The sequence below is a fragment of the Schistocerca americana genome, chromosome 9, assembly GCF_021461395.2.
Source record: "Schistocerca americana isolate TAMUIC-IGC-003095 chromosome 9, iqSchAmer2.1, whole genome shotgun sequence".
NCBI classification, from domain to species: domain Eukaryota; kingdom Metazoa; phylum Arthropoda; class Insecta; order Orthoptera; family Acrididae; genus Schistocerca; species Schistocerca americana.
In genome coordinates, this window is record NC_060127.1 from 162,453,700 (window position 1) to 162,480,577 (window position 26,878).

The 26,878-nt window shown below is 42.0% G+C and overlaps 1 protein-coding gene across 1 annotated transcript in view; it reads left to right on the forward strand.

The window, feature by feature from the left end:
• Positions 1 to 26,878, forward strand: part of LOC124550773 (15-hydroxyprostaglandin dehydrogenase [NAD(+)]-like) — a 71,310-nt gene that overhangs the window by 30,655 nt on the left and 13,777 nt on the right. The window contains exons 2-4 of the mRNA XM_047125497.1: positions 3,756 to 3,849; positions 16,791 to 16,914; positions 18,185 to 18,291. Of these exons, the coding sequence (XP_046981453.1) occupies positions 3,756 to 3,849; positions 16,791 to 16,914; positions 18,185 to 18,291 (325 nt within the window). The remainder of the gene's footprint in view (positions 1 to 3,755; positions 3,850 to 16,790; positions 16,915 to 18,184; positions 18,292 to 26,878) is intronic.

A 26,878-nucleotide genomic window follows, 5' to 3' on the forward strand; every position in this document is an offset into this window, starting at 1 on the left:
ACCAATAGATGTACAGGGTGTTACAAAAAGGTACGGCCAAACTTTCAGGAAACATTCCTCACACACAAATAAAGAAAAGATGTTATGTGGACATGTGTCCGGAAACGCTTAATGTCCATGTTAGAGCTCATTTTAGTTTCGTCAGTATGTACTGTACTTCCTCGATTCGCCGCCAGTTGGCCCAATTGAAGGAAGGTAATGTTGACTGCGGTGCTTGTGTTGACATGCGACTCATTGCTCTACAGTACTAGCATCAAGCACATCAGTACATAGCATCAACAGGTTAGTGTTCATCACGAACGTGGTTTTGCAGTCAGTGCAATGTTTATATATGCGGAGTTGGCATATGCCCATTTGTTGTATGGATTAGCACAGGGCAATAATCGTGTCGCGGTACGTTTGTATCGAGACAGATTTCCAGAACGAAGGTGTCCAGACAGGAAGACGTTCGAAGCAATTGATCGGCGTCTTAGGGAGCACGGAACATTCCAGCCTACGACTCGCGACTGGGGAAGACCTAGAACGACGAGGACACCTGCAGTGGATGAGGCAATTCTTCGTGCAGTTGACGATAACCCTAATGTCAGCGTCAGAGAAGTTGCTGCTGTACAAGGTAACGCTGACCACGTCACTGTATGGAGAGTGCTACGGGAGAACCAGTTGTTTCCGTACCATGTACAGCGTGTGCAGGCACTATCAGCAGCTGATTGGCCGCCACGGGCACACTTCTGCGACTGGTTTATCCAACAATGTGTCAATCCTCATTTCAGTGGAAATGTTCTCTTTACGGATGAGGCTTCGTTCCAACGTGATCAAATTGTAAATTTTCACAATCAAAATGTGTGGGCTGACGAGAATCCGCACGCAATTGTGCAATCACGTCATCAACACAGATTTTCTGTGAACGTTTGGGCAGGCATTGTTGGTGATGTCTTGATTGGGCCCCATGTTCTTCCACCTACGCTCAATGGAGCACGTTATCATGATTTGATACGGGATACTCTACCTGTGCTGCTAGAACATGTGCCTTTACAAGTACGACACAACATGTGGTTCATGCACGATGGAGCTCCTGCACATTTCAGTCGAAGTGTTCGTACGCTTCTCAACAACAGATTCGGTGACCGATTGATTTGTAGAGGCGGACCAATTCCTTGGCCTCCACGCTCTCCTGACCTCAACCGTCTTGACTTTCATTTATGGGGGCATTTGAAAGCTCTTGTCTACGCAACCCCGGTACCAAATGTAGAGACTCTTCGTGCTCGTATTGTGGACAGCTGTGATACAATACGCCATTCTCCATTGCTGCATCAGCGCATCAGGGATTCCGTGCGACGGAGGGTGGATGCATGTATCCTTGCCAACGGAGGACATTTTGAACATTTCCTGTAACAAAGTGTTTGAAGTCACGCTGGTACGTTCTGTTGCTGTGTGTTTCCATTCCACGATTAATGTGATTTGAAGTAATAAAATCAGCTCTAACATGGAAAGCAAGCGTTTCCGGACACACGTCCACATAACGTATTTTCTTTCTTTGTGTGTGAGGAATGTTTCCTGAAAGTTTGGCCACACCTTTTTGTAACACCCTGTAGATCGATCACAGTCCGCATGCTACAGTACAGGCTAGACCTCAACACAGTTTAATATTAACCTTTGGCCTGAAACTGTATTGGGTACTGGTAGGGCCACACGTCCTCCCAGCGTGTCTTACAGATGAAGTCTATGGAAACTTTATTCGGAAAGCCGTCCAACACTAGAAGACGTGCCCCTGAAAATAAGAACAAACGTGTGATTTGTGCACGGTGGAATTGTAGAACATTTCGGTCTCAGAGTTAGAGACGCACTATTCGTTAGCTATCATGACTGGATGACCACTTCCGTGGTATGTACGTTCCCTGACCTCAGTCCTTTACATCTCTAGGGACACGTGTTCTGTCCAGCAGACCATCCGGATGCAAAAAGGTCTCGATCTGCTTGTCATGGAAGCCTGCGCAGCCATTCCAGATCGTCAGGGAGCACTTGAGAGGGTGCGACAGCCCATGACTCTACGAGTCGCCAACCGGCAGTTGCGCTAGGTTATTCAAAACGTGTGACGTCATCCACTGCGAGGAAGCAAGCGTAAACGGAATTTTGCTTCTGTCTTTAGCGAGCCAGGGTGCGAATCGGACACTCACACAAGCTATAATCTCCCTCCAAAGTGTCCTCCGTAGACGGGGACCAAACGTTGGGTTGTAATGTGAAATCCATTTGACCACGGCCTAATAGTCCGGTAGCAAAGATAACTACAGAATATGAAAAAACTAGAAACCCGCCTCGATTGCGAAAAAAGCACCTAGTGTTAACCTACGTTTCGGCGTAGATAACTATACCTTCTTCAGAACAATAAAACCCACAAGTGCTTAAGAAGACCTTTGTCAATGATTAAAAGAACACCATAGCTATACATTTATAAACGAAAAAGAAAAGGAAACACAAACAGTACATATGTACAAAGTCAAAACCAGCATATTCCTACTAGAACCGGTGACGGTACTAAGGGCTCTACTTATGCGGAACACCTTGTGCAAACGGCTCATGCGCCGAGCCCTCTAGTTAATATCGAGTTACTTCATGCCGAGGTTAAGGGCTTAAAACTGGATGTTTTGGAAGAAATGCAGATCTTTAAACATCTGCAACATGATAAAGACAATATCCTTTTTTGAAGGTTTCGCACCTTTAATTTGTTCTTCATACTTGTAAATCTGATGATCTTGGGATTTTCACATGCGCGCGCTGATTGGCGAGCGCGGTTGGTCAAGCTGTTCATCTTTTTTCTTTTTTTTTCCTCATTTTCCTTTTACGATGAAGGTCATTTTAGCCCGTTGAACACCTCACGTTTTATCCCTATATCTTTATTACCACGACGTCTTTAGATTACGTCCCCTCAGCCTCCCCCCCCCCCCCCCCCCAAGCTAACTACTGGCTTTAGATATAGTTTAAGCGTTTCTCCTGTTCTCATAGGTAGCTTCATATATGTTTCTTTCCTAGCATAAGCAATCGTGTGCGGTTATTTTTAGGTTTCATCTCCTGTTTAGCTCGTCACTTATTCTATCAATTCTATTTTTTGATATACGTTGATCCACGGTTGGGAATATATGGGCTGTTTAACCGCGACCCATGTATAAACTTTCTCGTTTTCGTATGCGCATGCGCATTCAAGTAACTTACCTTGTCTTGCGCATGTGCATAGGTAGCGGGTCGGGCTTGTAAGTGAGCGACCGTTTGTAGCTGCAGTTTATGGCGGGTCGTGGCCCATCGAACATAGGCCGGTGTGAGGTGGAGCGTACACCATTAAGTTAATTAGTGGTTTTGACTTTGCACATATGTACTGTTTGTGTTTTCCTTTTTTTCGTTTATAAATGTATAGCTATGGTGTTCTTTTAATCACTGACAAAGGTCTTCTTAGGCACTTGTGGGTTTTATTGTTCTGAAGAAGGTGTAGTTATCTACGCCGAAACCTAGTTTAAAACTAGATGCTTTTTTCGCAATCGAGGCGGGTTTCTAGTTTCTTTAATATATTAACCAACGATTGCTGACGCGCTGCGATGTAGAAAGTTCTTAAAAACTACAGAATATCATCTGATATTAAGTTCAACGTCTTTCTTGGAGTAACCGACGTGGACCGATGTAGTCTAGTGGTTGAGGCAAAACGGCGTCACATCGTCATGGTGATACAGGGTCAGTTGATGTTGATGTTGTTCTTGTTGTTGTTCCAGGATGGATCCCTCAGGCAAAGTGGCGCTCATCACGGGAGCGGCTGGCGGGCTGGGAAGGGCCTTCTCAAGGGCGCTGCTCGCCGCTGGAGCCAAGGTCAGCACTGCGGCAGCGAGCCAGTCCTATTGAAATCTGCACACGTCTCATCAATCTGATCTGATTCTGATCATTCGATACACTCCCGAAGTCCCTTTTCCACAGGCAACGAGAACTTGCACATGCGTCCAGCCTGCCAACACACACGCCAGACAACTGGTCTGAGGTAACAAAATGGTTCAAATGGCTCTGAGCACTATGGGACTTAACTCCTGAGGTCATCAGTCCCCTAGAACTTAGAACTACTTAAACCTAACTAACCTAAGGACATCACACGCATCCATGCCCGAGGCAGGATTCGAACATGCGACCGTAGCGGTCGCGCGGTCCCAGACTGAAGCGCCTAGAACCGCTCGGTCACAGAGGCCGGCCTGAGGGAACACCCTACAAGCCAGGTGGCCTAACAGTCAGAAAAGTTACAGTTGCATGACCACTGTGCAATTAACACTAAAGTACGCAGCGGAGGATTCATCGAACCGCTTCCACACTATTTCTCTAGGGGCTGAAGCGTAAATATTCCACGATATCCTACACACATCAAAAAAATTTTTGCATCACCCCAGTTCCCAGAATTCCTGAAGATAGACATTGGCTGTGCATATTGCATCACAGACACAGTCCCTTTCACTGCTCAGAGATGTCACTAACCCGTCCAAAGGTGTAAACAACCATTCATGAGCAGCGCTTATTGGACGGAGGGGTTCCCACAGTCGATCAGTTCAAGTCATTCCACCAGGAAGGAGATACACGGATCGTGTTGTCTGTAGTTCAGCCACGCCTAGACTGTCAATACCGCTGTTCGATCGCGTCGGCATTGTTACTTTGTCCCAGGAAGGGCTCTCAACGAAGGAAGTGTCCAGGCTTCTCGGAGTGAACCACAGCGATATTGTTCGGACATGGAGGAGATACGGAGAGACAGGAACTGTCGATAACATGGTTCAAATGGCTCTGAGCATTATGGGACTTAACTTCTGAGGTCATCAGTCCCCTAGAACTTAGAACTACTTAAACCTAACTAAGGACATCACACACATCCATGCCCGAGGCAGCATTCGAACCTGCGACCGTAGCGGTCGCGCGGTTCCAGACTGAAGCGCCTAGAACCGCTCGGTCGACGACATGCCTCGCTCAGGCCGCCCAAGGGCCACTACTGCAGTGGATGGCCGCTACCTACGGGTTATGGGTGGGGGTAACTCTGACAGCAACACCACCATGCTGAATGCTTTTCGTGCAGCCGCAGGACTCAAACTGCACACAATAGGCTGCATGATGCGCAACCTCACACCAGACGTCTATGTAGAGGTCCATCTTTGCAACCACGACACCACGCAACGCGGTACAGATGGGGACAGCAACATGCCGAATGTACAGCTTGGGATTAGAATCACGTTCTCTTCACCGATGATTGGCGCGTAACCCTTCAACCAGACAATCGTCGGAGACGTGTTTGGAGGCAACCCGGTCAGGCTGAACGCCTTAGACACAATGTCCAGCGAGTGCAGCAAGGTGGAGGTTTTTGGGTGGCATTACGCGGGGCCGACGTACGCCGCTGGTGGTCATTGAAGGCGGCGTAACGGCTGTACGATACGTGGGATGCCATTCTCCGACCGATAGTGCAACCATATCGGCAGCATATTGGGGAGACATCATTCTTCATGGACGACAATTCGCGGCCCCATCGTGCACATATTGTGATTGATTTCCTTCAGGATACCGACATCGCTTGACTAGAGAGACCAGCATGTTTTCCAGACATAAACCCTATCGAACATGCCTGGGACAGATTGAAAAGGGCTGTTTATGGACGCCGTTACCCTCCAACCACACTGAGGGATCTACGCGGAATCGCCGTTGAGGAGTGGGACAATCTGGACGAACAGTGCCTTGATGAACTTGTGGATAGTGTGCCACGACGAATACAGGCATACATTAATGCAAGAGGATGTGCTACTGGCTATTAGAGGTACCGGTGTGTACAGCAGTCTGGAGCACCACCTCTGAAGGTCTCGCTTTACGCAATGTGTGGTTTTCATTAGCATTAAAAAGGGCGGAAATGATGTTTACGTTGGTCTCTATTCCAGTTTTCTGTACAGGTTCCGAAACTCTCGGAACCGTGGTGATGCAAAACTTTTTTTGATGTGTGTATAAAAAATTACGCATTTTTTGAACTGAAAGTGGCCGAGAAAAAAAAAAGCCTTGCCTTACTTATTGAACGCCTCTCGTGTTTTCCGCATCTCCTACTTAAGCACAGGACCGCTTTGAACCAGCTTGATAGATATATCATTTACTATTTGTAAATTCTGAAGGTGGCAGGGGTAAAATACAGGGAGAGAAAGGCTATTGACAATTTGTACAGAAACCAGATGGCAGCTATAAGAGTCGAGGGACATGAAAGGGAAGCAGTGGTTGGGAAGGGAGTGACGGTTGTAGCCTCTCCCCGATGCCATTCAATTTGTGTATTGAGCAAGCAGTAAAGGAAACAAAAGGAAAGTTCGGAGTAAGTATTAAAATCCATAGAGAAGAAATAAAAACTTTGAGGTTCGCCGATGACATTGTAATTCTGTCAGAGACAGCAAAGGACTTGGAAGAGCAGTTGAACGGAATGGATAGTGTCTTGAAAGGAGGATATAAGATGAACATCAACAAAGCAAAACGAGGATAATGGAATGTAATCGAATTGAGTCGGGTGATGCTAAGGGAATTAGATTAGGAAATGAGACACTTAAAGTAGTAAAGGAGTTTTGCTATTTGGGGAGCAAAATAACTGACGAAGATCGAAGTAGAGAGGATATAAAATGTAGACTGGCAATGGAAAGGAAAGCGTTTCTGAAGAAGAGAAATTTGTTAACCACGAGTATAGATTTAAGTGTCAGGAAGTCGTTTCTGAAAGTATTTGTATGGCGTGTAGACATGTGTGGAAGTGAAACGTGGACGATAAATAGTTTAGACAAGAAGAGAATAGAAACTTTCGAAGTGTGGTGCTACAGAAGAATGCTGAAGATTAGACGGGTAGATCACATAACTAATCAGGAGGTATTGAATAGAATTGGAGAGAAGAGCAGTTTGTGACACAACTTGACTAGAAGAAGGGATCGGTTAGTAGGACATGTTCTGAGACATCGAGGTATCACCAATTTAGTATTTGAAGGCATCGTGGAGGGTAAAAATCGTAGAGGGAGACCAAGAGATGAATACACTAAGCAGATTCAGAAGGGTGTAGGCTGCAGTAAGTACTGGGAGATGAAGCAGCTTGCACAGGATAGAGTAGCATGGAGAGCTGCATCAAACGAGTCTCTGGACTGAAGACCAAAACAACAATCTGTACAGAAGCGCTATGGGAGAAACGAACCTTAAATCTTTCCACCGTCAAACATATTGGCGTCATGCACCTTCCCTCGTCAACGAGCTGCAATAGCTGCTGTTCATAACTCGGCATTCGTTCGTTCGACAGCACACGTCTTCAATAGTTTGTTTGCTTATGTGTGTGCTTAGCTTCTTGGCCAAAAAAAAAAAAAAAAAAAAAAAAAAAAAAAAAAAAAAAAAAAAAAAAAAAAAAAAGGAACAACCACCCTACTCCTGAGCTTAAGCAGTTCTTTACAATCGCTCATTCGTGATAAAGTAACGCAACAGACTCTTAAGTAAGAAATGTTTCGAACATTATTCGTGCAACAAACACCGATCGACAAAACAATAGAAAAATTATTTGTAAAAAAGCATCCTTAATAGAATGTGAGCGATGTATTTTATTCGCTGACTGCTTTAGATATCTTATAGGATCGGAGTCAGACCATTTTATCCTGTGAAGTTGAGTAATGCGCTTTCTTAGAGGTCAAAGCACTTCAATACAATCATAAAAATAAACTAATATAAAACTGTGGCTGGCGTATCTTTGATGACAGCAGGGGACTACGGGGCGCAGCAGTTCGCTCTGGATAGCTGTGAAGAACACTGCTTAGAGGGGGGGAGGGGGGGGGGGGGTCGGTTCGAGTTACCAAACCGAGTTGAGAGGATTTCAAGTGAGCTCGAGTTGACTTACAACCCGTGTTGTGTACACGCCGTACGCGGCTCCTGCCACACTATCGATCACAGTTTCGTCCGAGGTTGGAGTTTATCACCGTCGCGGCGACCGAATCCGACTTGATCCAAGTCGAGTCTATGCCTACAGAACGGGACTCGCTCACTGTGATCATAAAAAAATGCAGTAGATTATTGCGATTTATTTTGTTTCACAACATTAGCGTAAGGGTCACTCGGGAGTTAAAGATTTTACGTAGAAGGTGTCTGAGGGAAACGATGACGCCAGCCGCGGTGTCTGAACGGTTCTAGGCGCTCCAGTCTGGAACCGCGCTGCTGCTACGGCCGCGGGTTCGAATCCTGCCTCGGGCATGGATGTGTGTGATGTCCTTAGGTTAGTTAGGTTTAAGTAGTTCTAAGTTCTAGGGGACTGATGATCTCAGATGTTGAGTCCCATAGCGCTCAGAGCCACTTGAACCAATTTTTGAAACGATGACGTAGTGGTAACAGTGAACATTCATGCTCGAGCAGCGCTATCTGGCTACCGTAAGATCGCCTTATCGTCACCAAAATCCCTACAGCAAATTCTGGGTGTCTCGTGAGTAATTTTTAATTTCAGCCCACAACATAGCAACCATTCATGACGAGGCATTTAGCTACCTTACGATCGTCCCATTACCATCCAATTCGGTGCCTGCTGAGCATATTTTCAGATTTTAGTCTGTAATGTGGCGTCCATTAATCTTCATGACGAGGCGTTGACTGCCTTACCATTACAGCAAATTCCGGGCGAATCACCATCTTCAAAATTTCATGTCGAAAGACTCGAAGACTCCCGCTTCGCAGTCATACTCGTTGAGAGGAATTTGGCTACCACGCTCGCCTGATAGTTGTCAAAATCTATACAGCAAGTTTTGGAAGATTCACAAGTCTATTTTTCAAATTTTAAAACAAAAGACCCAAAACTGCGGCATGTAGCAAATTACGCATTCATGCTCGTCAGCAGGCTTTTGACTGCCGTATGATCGGCCAATGGCTAGCAAAATTTAAAATTTGGATTTTGCATGTTTCACAAGTGTATTTTCAAAGTTTCGAAGAACAGACTCAATAGTGCCACCTGTAGTGGAGTATGCCGTCATAATCGTGAACAGCCATTTGCCCACCTTACGATCGTCCGATAACTGTCAAAAATCTGTACAGCATATTTCGGATTTTTCACAAATCTATCTTCAAAATTTCAAGCCGAAAGACCAAAAATAGCCGCTCGTGTAACACACTCGTGACTGTATATATGATCACTGGTTAGGAAACCGCGAATCTCCGGTTGATTGACTGAACTGAATCGTAAGCCGCACAGCGGCGAATGAGGGAACGCTGTTGAATGTTGTCTCAGTTTTTTCGTCCAAGCTGTTTTGAACTCGGTTTACGCAAAACTTTCAAATCGGTTAACCCGGTTCGGCGTACACCCGAGGTGGCCTATCAATAGCACTGTTGAGTGGAGCTTAGTCGTTCGAGTATATACGAGGTGCATTCAAGTTCTAAGGCCTCCAATTTTTTTTCTAATTAACTACTCACCCGAAATCGATGAAACTGGCGTTACTTCTCGACGTAATCGCCCTGCAGACGTACACATTTTTCACAACGCTGACGCCATGATTCCATGGCAGCGGCGAAGGCTTCTTTAGGAGTCTGTTTTGACCACTGGAAAATCGCTGAGGCAATAGCAGCGCGGCTGGTGAATGTGCGGCCACGGAGAGTGTCTTTCATTGTTGGAAAAAGCCAAAAGTCACTAGGAGCCAGGTCAGGTGAGTAGGGAGCATGAAGAATCACTTCAAAGTTGTTATCACGAAGAAACTGTTGCGTAACGTTAGCTCGATGTGCGGGTGCATTGTCTTGGTGAAACAGCACATGCGCAGCCCTTCCCGGACGTTTTTGTTGCAGTGCAGGAAGGAATTTGTTCTTCAAAACATTTTCGTAGGATGCACCTGTTACCGTAGTGCCCTTTGGAACGCAATGGGTAAGGATTATGCCCTCGCTGTCCCAGAACATGGACACCATCATTTTTTCAGCACTGGCGGTTACTCGAAATTTTTTTGGTGGCGGTGAATCTGTGTGCTTCCATTGAGCTGACTGGTGCTTTGTTTCTGGATTGAAAAATGGCATCCACATCTCATCCATTGTCACAACCGACAAAAAGAAAGTCCCATTTGTGCTGTCGTTGAGCGTCAACATTGCTTGGCAACATGCCACACGGGCAGCCGTGTGGTCGTCCGTCAGCATTCGTGGCACCCACCTGGATGACACTTTTCGCATTTTCAGGTCGTCATGCAGGATTGTGTGCACAGAACCCACAGAAATGCCATTCTGGAGGCGATCTGTTCAACAGTCATTCGGCGATCCCCCAAAACAATTCTCTCCACTTTCTCGATCATGTCGTCAGACCGGCTTGTGCGAGCCCGAGGTCGTTTCGGTTTGTTGTCACATGATGTTCTGCCTTCATTAAACTGTCGCAGCCACGAACGCACTTTTGACACATGCATAACTCCATCACCACATGTCTCCTTCAACTGTCGATGAATTTCAATTGGTTTCACACCACGCAAATTCAGAAAACAAATGATTGTACGCTGTCCAAGTAAGGAAAACGTCGCCATTTTAAGTATTTAAAACAGTTCTCATTCTCGCTGCTGGTGGTAAAATTCCATCTGGCGTATGGTGCTGCCATTTCTGGGACGTATTGACAATGAACGCGGCCTCATTTTAAAACAATGCGCATGTTTCTATCTCTTTCCAATGCGGAGAAAAAAAATCGGAGGCCTTAGAACTTGAATGCACCTCGTATAGAGAAAGCTCCGTACACCGCCTCCGGCATAGCATCTATAATAGTAGTAGTAGTAGTAGTAGTAGTAGTAGCTAGTAGTGGCAGTAGCAGTAGTTTATTCATCCAGAGACAATTTACACTGCATCGATTTCGTCAGAAAATACGCAGTAGAAATATATGTGTATAAGGATGTACAGTACCCTATACAACGTTACATTGAAAATGTATACACAGCTTCAATTGATGGCATAAAAGATATAATTCATGGAAGACTTAGTTGAGATTTAAATAAAAACAGAAATAGTTGTCTTAAGTAATAGAACCCAGTACGTTGTCCTCGATGGTGAGTGTTCATCGGAGGTGATGCCATCATCTGGAGTGCCCCAGGGAAGTGTGGTAGGTCCGCTGTTGTTTTCTATCTACTTAAATGATCTTTTGGATAGGGTGGATAGCAATGTGCGGCTGTTTGCTGATGATGCTGTGGTGTACGGGAAGGTGTCGTCATTGAGTGACTGTAGGAGGATACAAGATGACTGGGACACGATTTGTGATTGGTGTAAAGAATGGCAGCTAACTCTAAATATAAATGTAAATTAATGCAGATGAATAGGAAAAAGAATCTTGCAATGTTTGAATACTCCATTAGTAGTGTAGCGCTTGACACAGTCACGTCGATTAAATATTTGGGCGTAACATTGCAGAGCAATATGAAGTGGGACAAGCATGTAATGGCAGTTGTGGGGGAGACGGATAGTCGTCTTCGGTTAATTGGTAGAATTTTGGGAAGATGTGGTTCATCTGTAAAGGGGACCGCTTATAAAACACTAATACGACCTATTCTTGAGTGCTGCTCGCGCGTATGGGATCCCTATCAGGTCAGATTGAGGGAGGACATAGAAGCTATTCAGAAGCGGGCTGCTAGATTTGTTACTGGTAGGTTTGATCATCACGCAAGTGTTACGGAAATGCTTCAGGAACTCGGGTGGGAAAAATGGCTCTGAGCACTATGGGACTCAACTGCTGAGGTCATTAGTCCCCTAGAACTTAGAACTAGTTAAACCTAACTAACCTAAGGACATCACACACATCCATGCCCGAGGCAGGATTCGAACCTGCGACCGTAGTGGTCTCGCGGTTCCGGACTGCAGCGCCAGAACCGCGCGGCCACTTTGGCCGGCACTCGGGTGGGAGTCTCTAGAGGAAAGGAGGCGTTCTTTTCGTGAATCGCTACTGAGGAAATTTAAAGAACCAGCATTTGAGGCTGACTGCAGTGCAGTTTTACTGTCGCCAACTTACATTTTGCGGAAAGACTACAAAGATAAGGGAGATTAGGGCTCGTACAGAGGCATTAGGCAGTCATTTTTCCCTCGTTCTGTTTGGGAGTGGAAGAGGGAGAGAAGATGCTAGTTGTGGTACGAGGTACCCTCCGCCACGCACCGTATGGTGGATTGCGGAGTATGTATGTAGATGTAGATGTAGAACACTTCTGTTCAGAATATTAATTCAGATCCTAGGAAACATTTGACAGAAAATGCTATTGAGATTGAGTCTGGCATATGGTATCAAGATAGAATATTACTTGCTACTAGGTTGTTGAAGGTATTTGTTTACACTGTAATAGCGGTTGGTCATTAAAAGCTTGAATATTGCTTCCTTAAATGCAGACGATTTTTTAAAATCTCTTTTATATGTGCTGGAAGTTTGTTGTACAATTTTGTACTTTGAATGTTTGTTTCTTTCTGTGCAGTAAAGCCTTGTTCACTCTTTTTACATGGGTATCATTGCACATATTTGTATTATGTGAATGCAGGTCTGAGTTGGTTTAGAAATTTTCAATGCACCTTTTTAGATTAACTAGACTTTTTTTGTATGTAGAGTCAGGGTAAAGATAGAATATTTAGCTGTTGAAATAGCTGCTTGGAGGGTATTAGCCCTAAACTGTTGGTACTTATTGGTAATAGACAATGGTTGTAAGACATGCCTACATTACGCGGAATAGATTTATAAAAAATGTATTGCTATGGTCATAGAATACATAAGATGCTCTAAATGTCATGTAAAAGACATGAGTTACAAAATATTCAAAATCAGAGAGTAAATCAGTCTCCAGTGAAATTGGCTCATTTAAACGTAAGCTACCTTCTGCAGTGACTTAGGGCGGACGTAAGGGTAAGAAGTAAAGCAAGTGCAAGCTAACAGCATTCTCTACAGGGTGAAAAGTATTTAAACCGACAAACTCTGGGAGATTGTAGGGGACATCGAAACAAATATTTTTCCCTAATGTCATTTTTTCCTATGAGGAGTATTTAAACTGATGGAGGCCGTATTACGCTCTTCAGTTGTTAGAGGGCGTATTACGCTCTTCAGTTGTAGGCAACTGCTGTCCACCAGTGTAGTAGTGCATTGTCTCTGTTTACTAATGGAAAGATATACCTGGAGTGAGTACACAGCGGGTTTATGAACAACAACATCCTAATCGGCGAATCCCGCATCATACGACCTTTGCTGCTGTGTACCAACGTCTGCGTGAGACCGGGTCATTTAGCAAATTACCTGGACACGGACGCCGTCGCACGGTAAGAACGCTGCAATTTGAGGAAGCTGTCTTGCAGCATGTGGAGCTGGATCCTTCAATCAGCACTCGTGCAATTGCACGTAACATGGGGACGAATCAGACGAATGTAAGAACAGTCTTTCGGGAGCAATTGTTACATCCATTTCACTTACAGCGTGTCCACAACCTGGAGCCAGTTGATTATCCACCCAGAGCACAGTTTTCGCAGTGGTACCTGGAACAGTGTGAAATGCATCCTAAATTTCCATCCTCTGTGTTGTTTACCGATGAAGCAACGTTCGGGCGTGATAGAGTCTTCAACATGCACAATTCCCATGTTTGGAGTGAGAATAACGCACATGCCACACTTACTAGCGCTCATCAAGTGCGGTTCTTCGTTAATGTGTGGGTCGGTGTTGTTGGGGACTGTTTAATTGAGGAGTATCTTCTACCTAGGCCATTAAATGGCAGGCACTATTACAATTTTCTCGCCAGAGCATTGCCAGAAGACGTCCCGCTCCCTACAAGACAAAGCATGTGGTTCCAACATGACGGGGCGCCGGCACATTTCAGTCGTCGTGTGCGTCGATTCCTGGACTGACGGTTCCCAGAAACGTGAATTGGCAGGGGTGGTCCTGTAACATGGCCTGCTCGATCCCCAAATATGTCCCCTCTGGAGTTTTTTGTGTGGGAAGAGATGAGCAACTTTTTTTACGCAGCTCCTGATGCATCAGAAGAGAATCTGGTTGCCCAGATAGTAGCAGCAGCAGCAGCAGCAGGAACAATTCAAGATACTCCTGGGGTTTTTGCCCGTGTCGGACATAATATGATCCGGTGGTGTAACCTTTGTTTACTTGTCAATGGAGGCATTTTTGAAAATCTACTGTAATTGAAATTGGGTCTGTTAATGTGTTGGTTTAATTAATTCGCCGCCAGAGAAATCTTCATCTACCGGTTTAAATACTCCTCATAGGAAAAAATGACATTAGGGAAAAATATTTATTTTTATGTCCCCTACAATCTCCTAGAGTTTGTCGGTTTAAATACTTTTCACCCTGTGTAACCAGTCCTGTATAATTAAATATGCCCGAGCGAGGTGGCGCTGTGGTTAATACACTGAACTCGAGTTCGAGAGGACGACGGTTGACAGATGAATCTGGCCATACTGATTTAGATTTTTCGTGATTTCCTTAAATCGCTTCCGGAAAATGCCAGGGGATGTTCCCGTGAAAGGGCATGACCGACTTCCTTCTCCATCCTTCCCTAATCCGATGGGGCCGATGACCTCGCAGTCTGGTCCCCCTCCGCAAAATAAACCAACCAACCAACCATAATTAAATATGTCACACGAGAGTTTGTTAACACATGTGAAAGGGTACTAAACATCATGAATGTTCATGTTCAGTTGTAAAAAGGAATACCTTGCCCAGATATCTTTTCCGTAGTCTTGTCGTAATATATCGGTTTCGCGTGAATCTTGTTTCATGGAGCTTTCGCACAGACTTCATCAGACATGTAGACTGTTATTTAAATGTAACACTGCCGCATCATATTGAACATTAGTAGTTTATAGTCTGTTATAAAGTGTACGCATAACATGCATCTTTACAGATTTACGAAGGGCGTTTGAAGAGTCCGTGAAAAAATAAAAACTACTTACTTGTTTGGGGTAATCCTTTTTTTATTTTTCGGCATAGTCTCCTTTTGACTTACACACTTCGTCCAACGATGCCCTAATTTGCTGATCCCTTCTCAGCAATAGGAATTGCCCAAGTCTGCAAAATAGCTATTAGTTGCTACAATCGCCTCCTCGTTTGAATAAAATGCTTGTCCCACAAGCCATTTCTTCAAATTGGGGAACAAATAGTAGTCCGAGGGAATCAAGTCTGGAGAATAGGGGGGATGTAAAACGAGTTGGAATCCTATTTCCATTAATTTTGCGACCACAACCGCTGAGGTGTGTGCTGGTGCATTGTCATGATGAAAAGGGGCTTCTTTGCTGTCCAATCGCCGGCGTTTTTCTTGCAGCTCGGTTTTCAAACGGTCCAATAACGATGAATAATATTCACCTGTAATAGTTTTACCCTTTTCAGATAGTCGATGAGGATTATCCCTTGCGAATCCCGAAAGACAGTCGCCATAAACTTTCTGGCGAAAGGAATGGTCTTCGCCTTTTCTGGTGCAGATTCTCCCTTGGTAACCCATTGTTTAGATTGTTGTTTGGTCTCAGGAGTATAGTAATGTATCCATGTTTCATCCACAGTGACAAAACGACGCTTAAAGTCCTGCGGATAGTTCCTGAGCAGCTGCAAACCATCGTCGCACTAGACATGATTCCATTTTTGGTCAAGTGTGACCAATCGCAGAACCCATCTTGTGGATAGCTTTCTCATGTCCAAATGTTTATACAAAATATTATCTATCCATTCATTCGAGATGCCTAGAGTATTATCAATCTCAGACACCTGAACTCTTCCGTCAACTATCACCATATCATGGATTTTATCAATGATTTCTGGAGTTGTAACCTCCACAGGGCTTCCAGAAAGTTCAGCATCACTTGTGCCCACATGGCCACTCCAAAATTTTGAAACCACTTATAAACTGTTCGAACAGGTGCAGAGTCACCATAATGTTTATCAATCTTCTCTCTAGTCTCCTGAGGGCGTTTTGCCTTTCGTAAAGTAATGTTTAATCACCACACTAAATTCTTTTTCATTCATTTTTTGACGATCACTCGACTTCCTTGATTTACACGAATGCCAAACACAAAGAAATAGACAAGAATGGCTCAAACTTGGTCAGATGTTGTAACAGATGCAAGTGGTAGGGGTTGAAATGCATAATGCCGCCTCGAAATATTCCACAATGGTTTCTGCCGAAAGTTCTGTTCACGGATTGCATGCGCAGCTGATGTTTGTGGCACAAAGCTCTGTCTCTTGCCCGCCACTATCTCCAATGAGACACGTGTTCGTCCTGTTCTTTTCCCTCTGCACTGTCACTCAGTATCACGAAACTGGCGAAAACAACCCAAAATGCTCTGGTGGCCAAGTCAACATTTTCCGTGATTGCTTACGATGAATGCACACTGGACGCTCGTAACCAACAAACACTTCGCGTATTCTAACACACAAAATCTCGCCTCCTGCAGTGCTGCCATCTTGTGGATTGCCATCACAAGCCTGCCATCTAGCGTGCTCACGAGTCACAATGCAAGCTTTTGAAGTTGGACAATGTATCTATTTTTTCATGTACCACTCATCTTTGTATATCGTACACATGTCAGTAAACAATTCTCTGAAACCAGATTAATCATTAAAGATATCTCTGTACGATGCTGCCTGCATGGTGTGCAAATGAAACGTTAATCAGTGAATGTAAATAAAAAATATTTACATGGCCTCCAGGCAATAATCAGATTAAGCCACATTCATATGACTGAATGAAAATTCTCCTAACGTTGGCTTTTGGATGTAACAAAATATTATCAGCATTCATGTCTCCCTCTGCAGTCGATCCAATGTGACACCATCTACTTTCGACTGGTTTCAGGTGGTGCTGTCGGATGTTGATGAGGCGGCTGGCAAAAAGGCAGTGGACGAGCTGGAAAAAGAGTTTGGGAAGGGGAACGCCATCTTTGTCAAAGCCGATGTCACCAACTCTGCTTCCCTGGAAGGTGAGAAGTGCTCTTGCTGCCAATGAAGTCACAAATGGAAGGTCGTTTTCCAGCGCCATTATCGTCATCAGTCATCTGACGTCCAGCTCTGGATAAAGGAGTCCTCTAGACATCTCCGTTCATAGTTGTCTTCAGCTATGCAGTTTCATGATCTGATGTGTGTTTTTTCATCTGTCAACTTTATACAATGTGGCTGTTACAACTGCGGCACCGTGAAGGCAGCTTGCAACAAATGTCAGAATTTTATGATTGGATATGCAAATCATTAGCATTTTAGCGTAACTGTATGAAGTAGATAGTATTGAAGCCATCTACATTCTGTATGCATGGAAAGATTATGCAGTGGGCTTCCCATTCAGAAATTGTTATTTGTATGCCGGAAGATCGTGTTTTACTGTGGGTAAGAAGGGGAAACATCTTCCAGAACATGTTGGAATCGGAAAGCATCAGGACCATGGCATATTGCAAGTGTGTTTTAGGATTCTCGGGTGCTGTTACTCGCTTTCATCTGGATCCAACATCCATAGATCAGTAATACTGTTGTTTGCATTACTCGGAAACGTTGGACAGCTGTACGAATATGGGATTGATAGGATCAATGGGGCCATAGTAGATGCCATTAAAACTGTTTGCTGGATAAGGAATTAAACTTGGAACCTTTGCCTTTTATGGATAAGTCTTGTACCAACAGAGTTATCCAAGCATAACTCATGGCCCACCCTCGCAGCTATACTTCTGCAAAGGGTCCAGCTTTTTCTCGCAGTCCGGCAAACAGTTTTAATTGGTTCAAATGGCTCTGAGCACTATAGAGCATAACTTCTGAGGTCCTCAGTCACCTAGAACTTAGAACTACTTAAACCTAACTAACCTCAGGACATCACACACATCCATGCCCGAGGCAGGATTCGAACCTGCGACCAGAGCGGTCGCGTGGTTCCAGACTGTAGCGCCTAGAACCACTCGACCACCCCGGCCGGCACAGTTTTAATTACTAGGAAATTTCAAATTAGTGCACACTCCACTGTAAAATGAAAGTTCATTCTAGACACGTTATTTTCCTTGCACAGTATCAGAATCCTTCCATGAGTAATGACAGACTAATATGTTAAGTCTGTGCAGTTTAATATTCTCTAAATTGATACCACCTAACATACGTACAAACAAATCTCTTATATACAAAATGAAAAATGATTTGCTTCCCATCATTTCTATGTAAATCACGTAAATGATCACTGGAACATGTAACTAAGTGGCTGACTGTTCTTTGCAGAGGTGTTTAAGGCAGCCAAGTCGACATTCAAGCGGCTCGACATTGTCGTCAGCAATGCAGGGATCATGCGAGACTCCTTGTGGGAAAAGCAAATCGACATCAACATCGTGAGTACTGTGGCTGCTGCCGTAAAATTACTGTATCTGATGATTAATTTAAACACGTGGCGCCGTGTGACTTCATTCCAAAAACAACCAAATAATTCGTTGAGTACAAGGGATCTTTAGCATCTGACATTTCATTGCATTAGTAGTATCTATACATCAGCTTAGTAACTTAGGTGCCATCTATAATACTGCTTGCTCACAAAACTTCACATCAGATTACGTTAACTTAGCCACTGCACTATTTTCATGCCATTTTTAAAATACAGACTGATATTATTACAAGGGAGACAGGGCAACCAAGAGTACAGGATGATGGCATCACCATCAAAGCGAATAGAAACTTGATAAACAACAAGCCGGAAGTTGAAAACATTTTGAATAATCATTTTTTAAATGTTGTAGAGAAAATAGGATCTAAATGTTCATTAGAAGAAGCAAGGCAGTTAATGGAAGAGGCCTTACCCACACCATTTGATACAATTGAAATTCCACCCACCTCTCCTGCTGAAATTAGGAAGATAATAAACTCTCTGAAGAATAAAAGCTCACATGGAATTGATCGCATTTCCAGCAGGATAATGAAAGCTTGCTCCCAAGAAATAAGTGGCATTCTTAGCCACATATGTAATAGCTCTCTGAAGCAGCGTATGTTCCCAGATAGACTGAAGTATGCCAGTGTTATACCACTGCATAAAAAAGGAGACACGTCTAATGTCAACAACTACCGCCCAATCTCTCTTCTGACTGCCTTATCCAAAATTTTTGAAAAAGTAATGTATTGTAGAGTAGCTTCACACCTTTGTAAAAATAAAGTTTTAACAAAATGTCAGTTTGGTTTCCAAAAGGGTTTTTCATCGGAAAATGCTACATATACTTTCACTAATGAAATATTAAATTCTCTGAGTAACCAGAAGTCACCTGTTGGGATTTTTTGTGATATATCAAAGGCTTTTGATTGTGTAAATCATGGAATACTTCTAGATAAGCTCAAGTACTGTGGTATGAATGGGACAGTGTGCCAATGGTTTAAATCATACCAAACTGGAAGAGTGCAGAAAGATGAAATAAGCAGTTCACATAATATGCAAAAAACTGGTGATTTCTCAAACTGGGGAACAATCAAGAATTGGGTGCCACAAGGTTCGGTATTGGGTCCTCTGCTGTTCTTAATATATATTAATGACTTGCCATTCTGTATTCACAAAGATGCAAAGCTGGTACTTTTTGCCGACGATACAAGTATAGCTATCACACCCAACAGACAAGAATTAACTGGTGAAATTGTAAACGACGTTTTTCAGAAAATGGTAAAGTGGTTCTCTGCAAATGGGCTCTCATTAAACTTTGACAAAACACAGTATATTCAGTTCCACACAGTAAATGGGATGAGACCATTGATAAATATAGACTTTGATAAGAAATCGGTAGCTAAGGTAGAATATTCAAAATTTCTAGGTGTATGCATTGATGAGGGGTTGAACTGGAAAAAACACACTGAGGATCTGCTGAAACGTTTGAGTTCAGCTACTTATGCTATTAGGGTCATTGCAAATTTTGGCGATATACATCTCAGTAAATTAGCTTACCACGCCTATTTTCATTCTCTGCTTTCCTATGGCATCATATTCTGGGGTAACTCATCATTGAGTAAAAGAGTGTTCATTGCACAAAAGTGTGTAATCAGAATAGTTGCTGGAGCTCATTCAAGATCATCCTGCAGACACTTATTTAAAGAGCTAGAGATCTTTACTGTAGCCTCACTATATATATATATATATATATATATATATATATATATATATATATATATATATATATATATATATATTCACTTATTAAATTTGTTTCTAACAATCTGAACGAATTCAAAAGTAATAGCAGCGTACATGGCTACAACACTAGGAGAAAGGATGATCTTCACTACTCAAGGTTAAATCTAACTTTGGCTCAGAATGGGGTAAATTATGCTGCCACAAAAGTCTTTGGTCACTTACCTAATGGCATCTAAAAGTTGACTGATAGCCATATAGCATTTAAAAGGAAATTAAAAGAATTTCTTAATGGCAACTACTTCTGCTCATTAGATGAATTTTTGGATATAATAAGTGGGTAATTCCCCAAGGCCCACAAAAGAAAAAAAATTAAAAATATTGTCATGTAATATTTTGTGTAATGTAATATCTTGTATAGACACCTTTTATTAACATGACTTGTTCCACATCATAACGAAGTGTTGTATTCATGATCTATGGAACAAGTACTAATCTTATCTATAATTAATGTTCAACAATATGAGTTTTGAAAGCTATTATTTTGGCTTATTTGGGTAAAGTGTGACTCACAGCCAGCATTCTAACCTGTCAAAACCACCTTTCAATTAGCTGGTAAAACTGATTCCTTATGTCTGAACCAAGACGTTCCTCATCTCCCCATTTCGACACTTTTGCAGCCATGGCAGTTCCATTCCATAGAGTTTGAATTTAAGAAGGTCCCTGCTCCTGGAGAAGATGTCTTTTTGACGCTGAACTTCCTGGCATTTCCTCTCTCTTCTGGACAAATGGTGAAATAAAGCTGTAATTAATTTTCTAGCAGAGTTGGGGGAGAGACGGTGGGGAAACTATCCTTGTGGGAATTGGGCATGTGTGTGCCAATGGCTTGTTGCATTGGATACAACATTTCCCATCAGATCACCAAGTTAACCTCACATGTGGATGGCACTTGAGTGCATAACCATCTTGGTATGTTATGTATTATTGGCAGTTTTACATTGGCCTTTCCAGCAAAGTGGAGAAGCAGGGTGATGTAAAGTTCCCGGTCACCAGTCTTTGGATTAAATTCCAAACCTTTCCTCAGTGTGTATTGAGGTGAAGGCATGTGACGATGTTTACGGTCACCCGTCCATTGGATGGAGACATTAAACTCTATTGTCTCATTGGTGCTATTTGAGAGGAGCAGGCTATCTGACTGGGTTTCACCTTTTTTCCTTTCTTTAACTCAAAGGAACACAAATCTGAGAGTAGACCGTACAAGCACATATTGAAGTCAGGCACATAACACAGTCACGGGTACACTTTATAAGAGGTTGGAGGAAGACAATGTCAAACTATCTCCATTAGAGCCTTTCAATAAACTGTGATATAGGATTCCTGCTTATGTTCCCCTACACTCATTCCTGGAGTATGGGACCACTTTGATATAATTCAATAAAATTTTGCTATAGCCTACAATTTGTGATGTACTAAGCTAATGAGAATTTAAAAAAAATTATTTGGCACTTTCGCTATTCATTTCACATAAAGTAGTTTGTATTTTATGGTAGTACTTAATTACAGAAAAAATAATCTTATTACAAATGAAATTTTAGTCTGTCACATTTCTGTTATGCAGCTACTATGACTTGTACAGCCATTCTACAAGTTATGTGTCATCCCCCGTTCTTGTAATATTGTAATAGTTATGTTGACAAATGCTTCAAGTTATTTGCAGCTGGTAGTATGGTATTGTAACTGTTGTTGTTGTTGTTGTTGTTGTTGTGGTCTTCAGTCCTGAGACTGGTTTGATGCAGCTCTCCATGCTACTCTATCCTGTGCAAGCTTCTTCATCTCCCAGTACCTACTGCAGCCTACATCCTTCTCAATCTGCTTAGTGTATTCATCTCTTGGTTTCCCTCTACGATTTTTACCCACCACACTGCCCTCCAGTACTAAATTGGTAATCCCTTGATGCCTCTGAACATGTCCTACCAACTGATCCCTACATCTAGTCAATTTGTGCCACAATCTCCTCTTCTCCCCAATTCTCTACTTCGACCATCATCAGTTATTTTGCTACCCAAATAGTAAAACTCCTTTACGACTTTAAGTGTCTCATTTCCTAATCTAATTCTCTCAGCATCACCCGACTTAATTCGACTACATTCCGTTATCCTCGTTTTGCTTTTGTTGATGTTCATCTTATATCCTCCTTTCAAGACACTGTCCATTCCGTTCAATTGCTCTTCCAAGACCTTTGCTGTCCCTGACAGAATTACAATGTCATCGGCGAACCTCAAAGTTTTTATTTCTTCGCCATGGATTTTAATACCTACTCCAATTTTTTTTTTTTTGTTTCCTTTACTGCTTGCTCAATATACAGATTGAATAACATCGGGGAGAGGATACAGCCCTGTCTCACTCCCTTCCCAACCGCTGCTTCCCTTTCATGCCCCTCGACTCTTATAACTGCCATCTGGTTTCTGTACAAATTGTAAATAGCCTTTCGCTCCCTGTATTTTACCCTGCCACTTTTAGAATTTGAAAGAGAGTATTCCAGTCATCATTGTCAAAAGCTTTCTCTAAGTCTACAAATGCTAGAAACGTAGGTTTGCCTTTCCTTAATCTTTCTTCTAAGATAAGTCGTAGAGTCAGTAGTGCCTCATGTGTTCCAACTTTTCTATGGAATCCAAACTGATCTTCCCTGAGGTCGGCTTCTACCAGTTTTTCGATTCGTCGGTAAAAAATTCGTGTTAGTATTTTGCAGCTTTCACTTTTTAAACTGGTAGTTCGGTAATTTTCACATCTCTCAACACCTGCTTTCTTTGGGATTGGAATTATTATATTCTTATTGAAGTCTGAGGGTATTTCGTCTGTCTCATACATCTTGCTCACCAGATGGTAGAGTTTTTCAGGACTGGTTCTCCCAAGGCCGTCAGTAATTCTAATGGAATGTTGTCTACTCGAAGGGCCTTCTTTCGACTCAGGAATTTCAGTGCTCTGTCAAACTCTTCAGCACGTATCGTATCTCCCATGTCATCTTCATCTACATCCTCTGCCATTTTCGTAATATTGTCCTCAAGTACATCGCCCTTGTATAGACCCTCTATAGACTCCTTCCACCTTTCTGCTTTCCTTTCTTTGCTTAGAACTGGGTTTTCATCTGAGCTCTTGATATTCATACAAGTGGTTCTCTTTTCTCCAAAGGTCTCTTTAATTTTCCTGTAGGCAGTATCTATCTTACTTTCAGTGAGATAAGCGTCTACATATTTACATTTGTCCTGAAGCCATCCCTGCTTAGCCATTTTGCACTTCCTGTCGATCTCATTTTTGAGACGTTTGTATTCCTTTTTGCCTGCTTCATTTACCGCATTTTTATATTTTCTCCTTTCATCAATTAAATTCAATATTTCTTCTGTTACTTTGATATAATTCAATAAAATTTTGCTATGCCTACAATTTGTGGTGTGCTAAGCTAATGGGATTAAAAGAACTTTTATTTGGCACTTTCGCTATTTCACATAAAGTAGTTCATATTTTATAGTAGTACTTAATTACAGAGAAAATGATCTTATTACAAATGAAATTTTAGTCTGTCACATTTCTGTTATGCACCTACTATGACTTGTACAGCCATTCTATAAGTTATGTGTCATCCCCTGTTCTTGTAATATTGTAATAGTTATGTTGACAAAAGCTTCAAGTTATTTGCAGTTGGTAGTATGGTACTGTAACTATTACGATAAAAAATAGTTTCCTGCAAAAAACAATTTTTTTGAGGGAAATTCAATTGTTTAGTTGACTATTGAGTCTCCTGCTAAAATGCTCAAGACGGTCATATGACCTAGCTATGACGAAATGAATCAGTAAGCTATCTGTCAGACGCTACTGATCTTAAGCCTTCATATAAATTTATTGGAATTTATTGTTAATGAATAAAGTTAGCCTATTTGAAAATGGTTTATCCCAACTTCAAGAGATGAAGAATCTGTGTGTGGCAGCAACACTGAGCCAAAAGTAATTATGGGGCTTGGTTTGTATGACATGAGGTATGGAAATAATTAGCTTTCCACGAAACTGAAATTAGTTTAAACCACCGAGACTCAGTAAAAATTTTTCGTAGTGACTCTACCAACTGAAGTGTCAAGGGTTGGGTTGAGTTGTTTGGGGGAAGAGCCCAAACAGCGAGATCATCACTCTCATCGGATTAGGGAAGGAAGTGGGCTGTGCCCTTACAAAGTAACCATCCCGGCATTTGCCTGGAGCAATTTAGGGAAATCACGGAAAACCTAAACCAGGATGGCCGGATGCAGGATTGAACCGTCGTCCTCCCGAATGCGGAAGAGTCAAGGATTTGATTAGAGCCTTTTATAAACTTCCCACACTGCGCAGCCGCTGCTTCTCATTCCTGTAGCACCCCAACTGGCAACATGAGACTGAGTGTACCTCATGTCAGTTCCCCCACCAAAGAGAGAACCTCAACAGTAATGTGAGTCGAACCTGTGTCATTATGGCAGCCATTTACACTGACCACTCAGCTATTTTGGTGGATCCAGCTGAGTGAGCCCATAAAATCTACATTTATGTGCTTTACAACTGTAAGGAGACCTACATTCCAGTAGTGAAGCTGACATTTTTTCTATTAAATTTCTATGGTGCAGGCCTCTTTGTGGCATGGGCCCTAGCCTTGCTGCTCAGATAGTCTGCTTTGTCAATGATGACCCTAAATGATAAGTTTTAGTACGTCTGTACTATAGCCCAAATTAGGCTCGAAGTGATTTTCGTCTCTTTAGGTGCAGGAAAAAGTGACTTTGTTCATAATGCTGTCATGGGCTGGCTGCAGTCTCAGGAAGCAGATTCATTATTATGCTCATACGAATTGCTTGCTTAGCTGTGGCGTGATTTACTATGGAAATACAGGTACAGAAAAAGAAACTTTCTAATTTCGAAAAGGGGCTATTGGTATAATGAAACGAGTTCCCCATTGAAAGGCATACAGGAAATATACAAAAAATTTAAAATAATGACACTTGTGCATTAAAGTATAAATTTTCAGCATTGAACAATCACATTTATAACCACAAAACAAGAAACAGAGATGATTTCCACAGATATGCTATCGCAAACCCATCCTTTGTAACTACTGAAAGTCATATATTGTTCTTGTACACTTCCTTTGGTGAAGTAACACTATAAGTGTGTGCAAACATTTTAAGTGAGAAGTAAGTTAGAAATAACACTTAAAAAACTAAAAACTTTGCTCATCTGGTTCTTGTAGATCTTTGTCAGTACTTGTATTATGGCTTGTCAACTGACAGGTATGATTGGGTCAGTTATTGACAAATAAGAACTCTGTTGTACAATGAATTTTTATCCTTTCTTTTTGTTTTTCACGTCATATTTCAGTATAATTTCACAATTTGGTTCAATTCTTCAACATGACAATGTCATGACAGACACTTCACAATATTCCTCTGTAATTCACTGGGACACTATTATTACTTCTGTAATAACATTTTACAACTAACTGCTGCAGTTCTACTACTACAAACTGATACACAATGATTAACTACAAAGATACAATATCTCACAGCCCAGAAGTATTTGAATTCATCAGTCTTTACATTCAAAGACTCTAATACAGTTTACTATTTCTTGTTAAAGATTTCCAGAATAAATCATCTAAATATGAGTAATGATAGTAGCTTTAGATTAGAGTTACTGTTTCAAATTAATTTGCTAATAAATCTTGTGTTAATAGTGTCTAGTTGTTTTATTTATGAGAAACATGGTAATTATTTTGAAATCTAGATAACAAAAATTGGTAACACCGGATTATGTAATAGTCTATGGGTTGTGTGTGTGTGTGTGTGTGTGTGTGTGTGTGTGTGTGTGTGTGTGTGTGTAAAACAGAGAGAGATAAGGAGGGAAAGAGGGGGGAGGAGAGAGAGAGAGAGAGAGAGAGAGAGAGAGAGAGAGAGAGAGAGAGAGGTGCCCTGACCAGTTCCATTGCAACACACATTAGAAAGCCATTCATGAAAAAAGTGTATATCATCAAACCAAAATACTTTTTAGTGCATTGCCTGGTATAATAAAGGAACATGTGAAATTCCATAAATTCAAAATAGGAATAAAACAGTTATTAATAACACATAGCTTTTAAACACTAAAGAATATCTGATTGTAAGAAAGTAATATTATTTACACATATCAAAGTGAGGGACATGAATTTGTAGATAACTTAAATATGAGAAGTTTTATAGCAATTAGCCCTGGCTATTAACTGACTACATTCATACAATGCACATAGTTAATGGGCGAATAAAGGGAATGATTTGTTAACTGTTCAAAAGGAATTTGTCAGTCCATTAAGGAGTGTGACACACTTAAATGTGAATTGTGATTATGTAGATTATTGATACCAACATGCACGTCTATAACTTTTCTAATAAATCTTTTCTAACAGTATTATTATTTTATTTGTATGTTATCAGGAGTAACTTAACTGTCATGCAGTTCACTGTGCTTTGAATAGTGTGGTGTAGATTGGATGTAGGTGTAACCTTTGTACTTCTGAAATCTTGGCTTCACAGAAGGTAGGCATCAGATTGAAATTCAATGTTTTCAGCAGCGTGGGTGCTGACTCACTAATACTGACTCAGTCATATAATACGCACCTTAATCTCAGCCTTCAGGGACATGAAATTAATCGAGTTAAAAATTAGTAGGCAGAACAACTACTACAGCCTACATTGTTAAAAATATAGTGTACTAACAACAAATTCAGGTAACCTACTCTTAAGCTAATCAGCTGTTTTTTTTCCTAATTCTTCAAA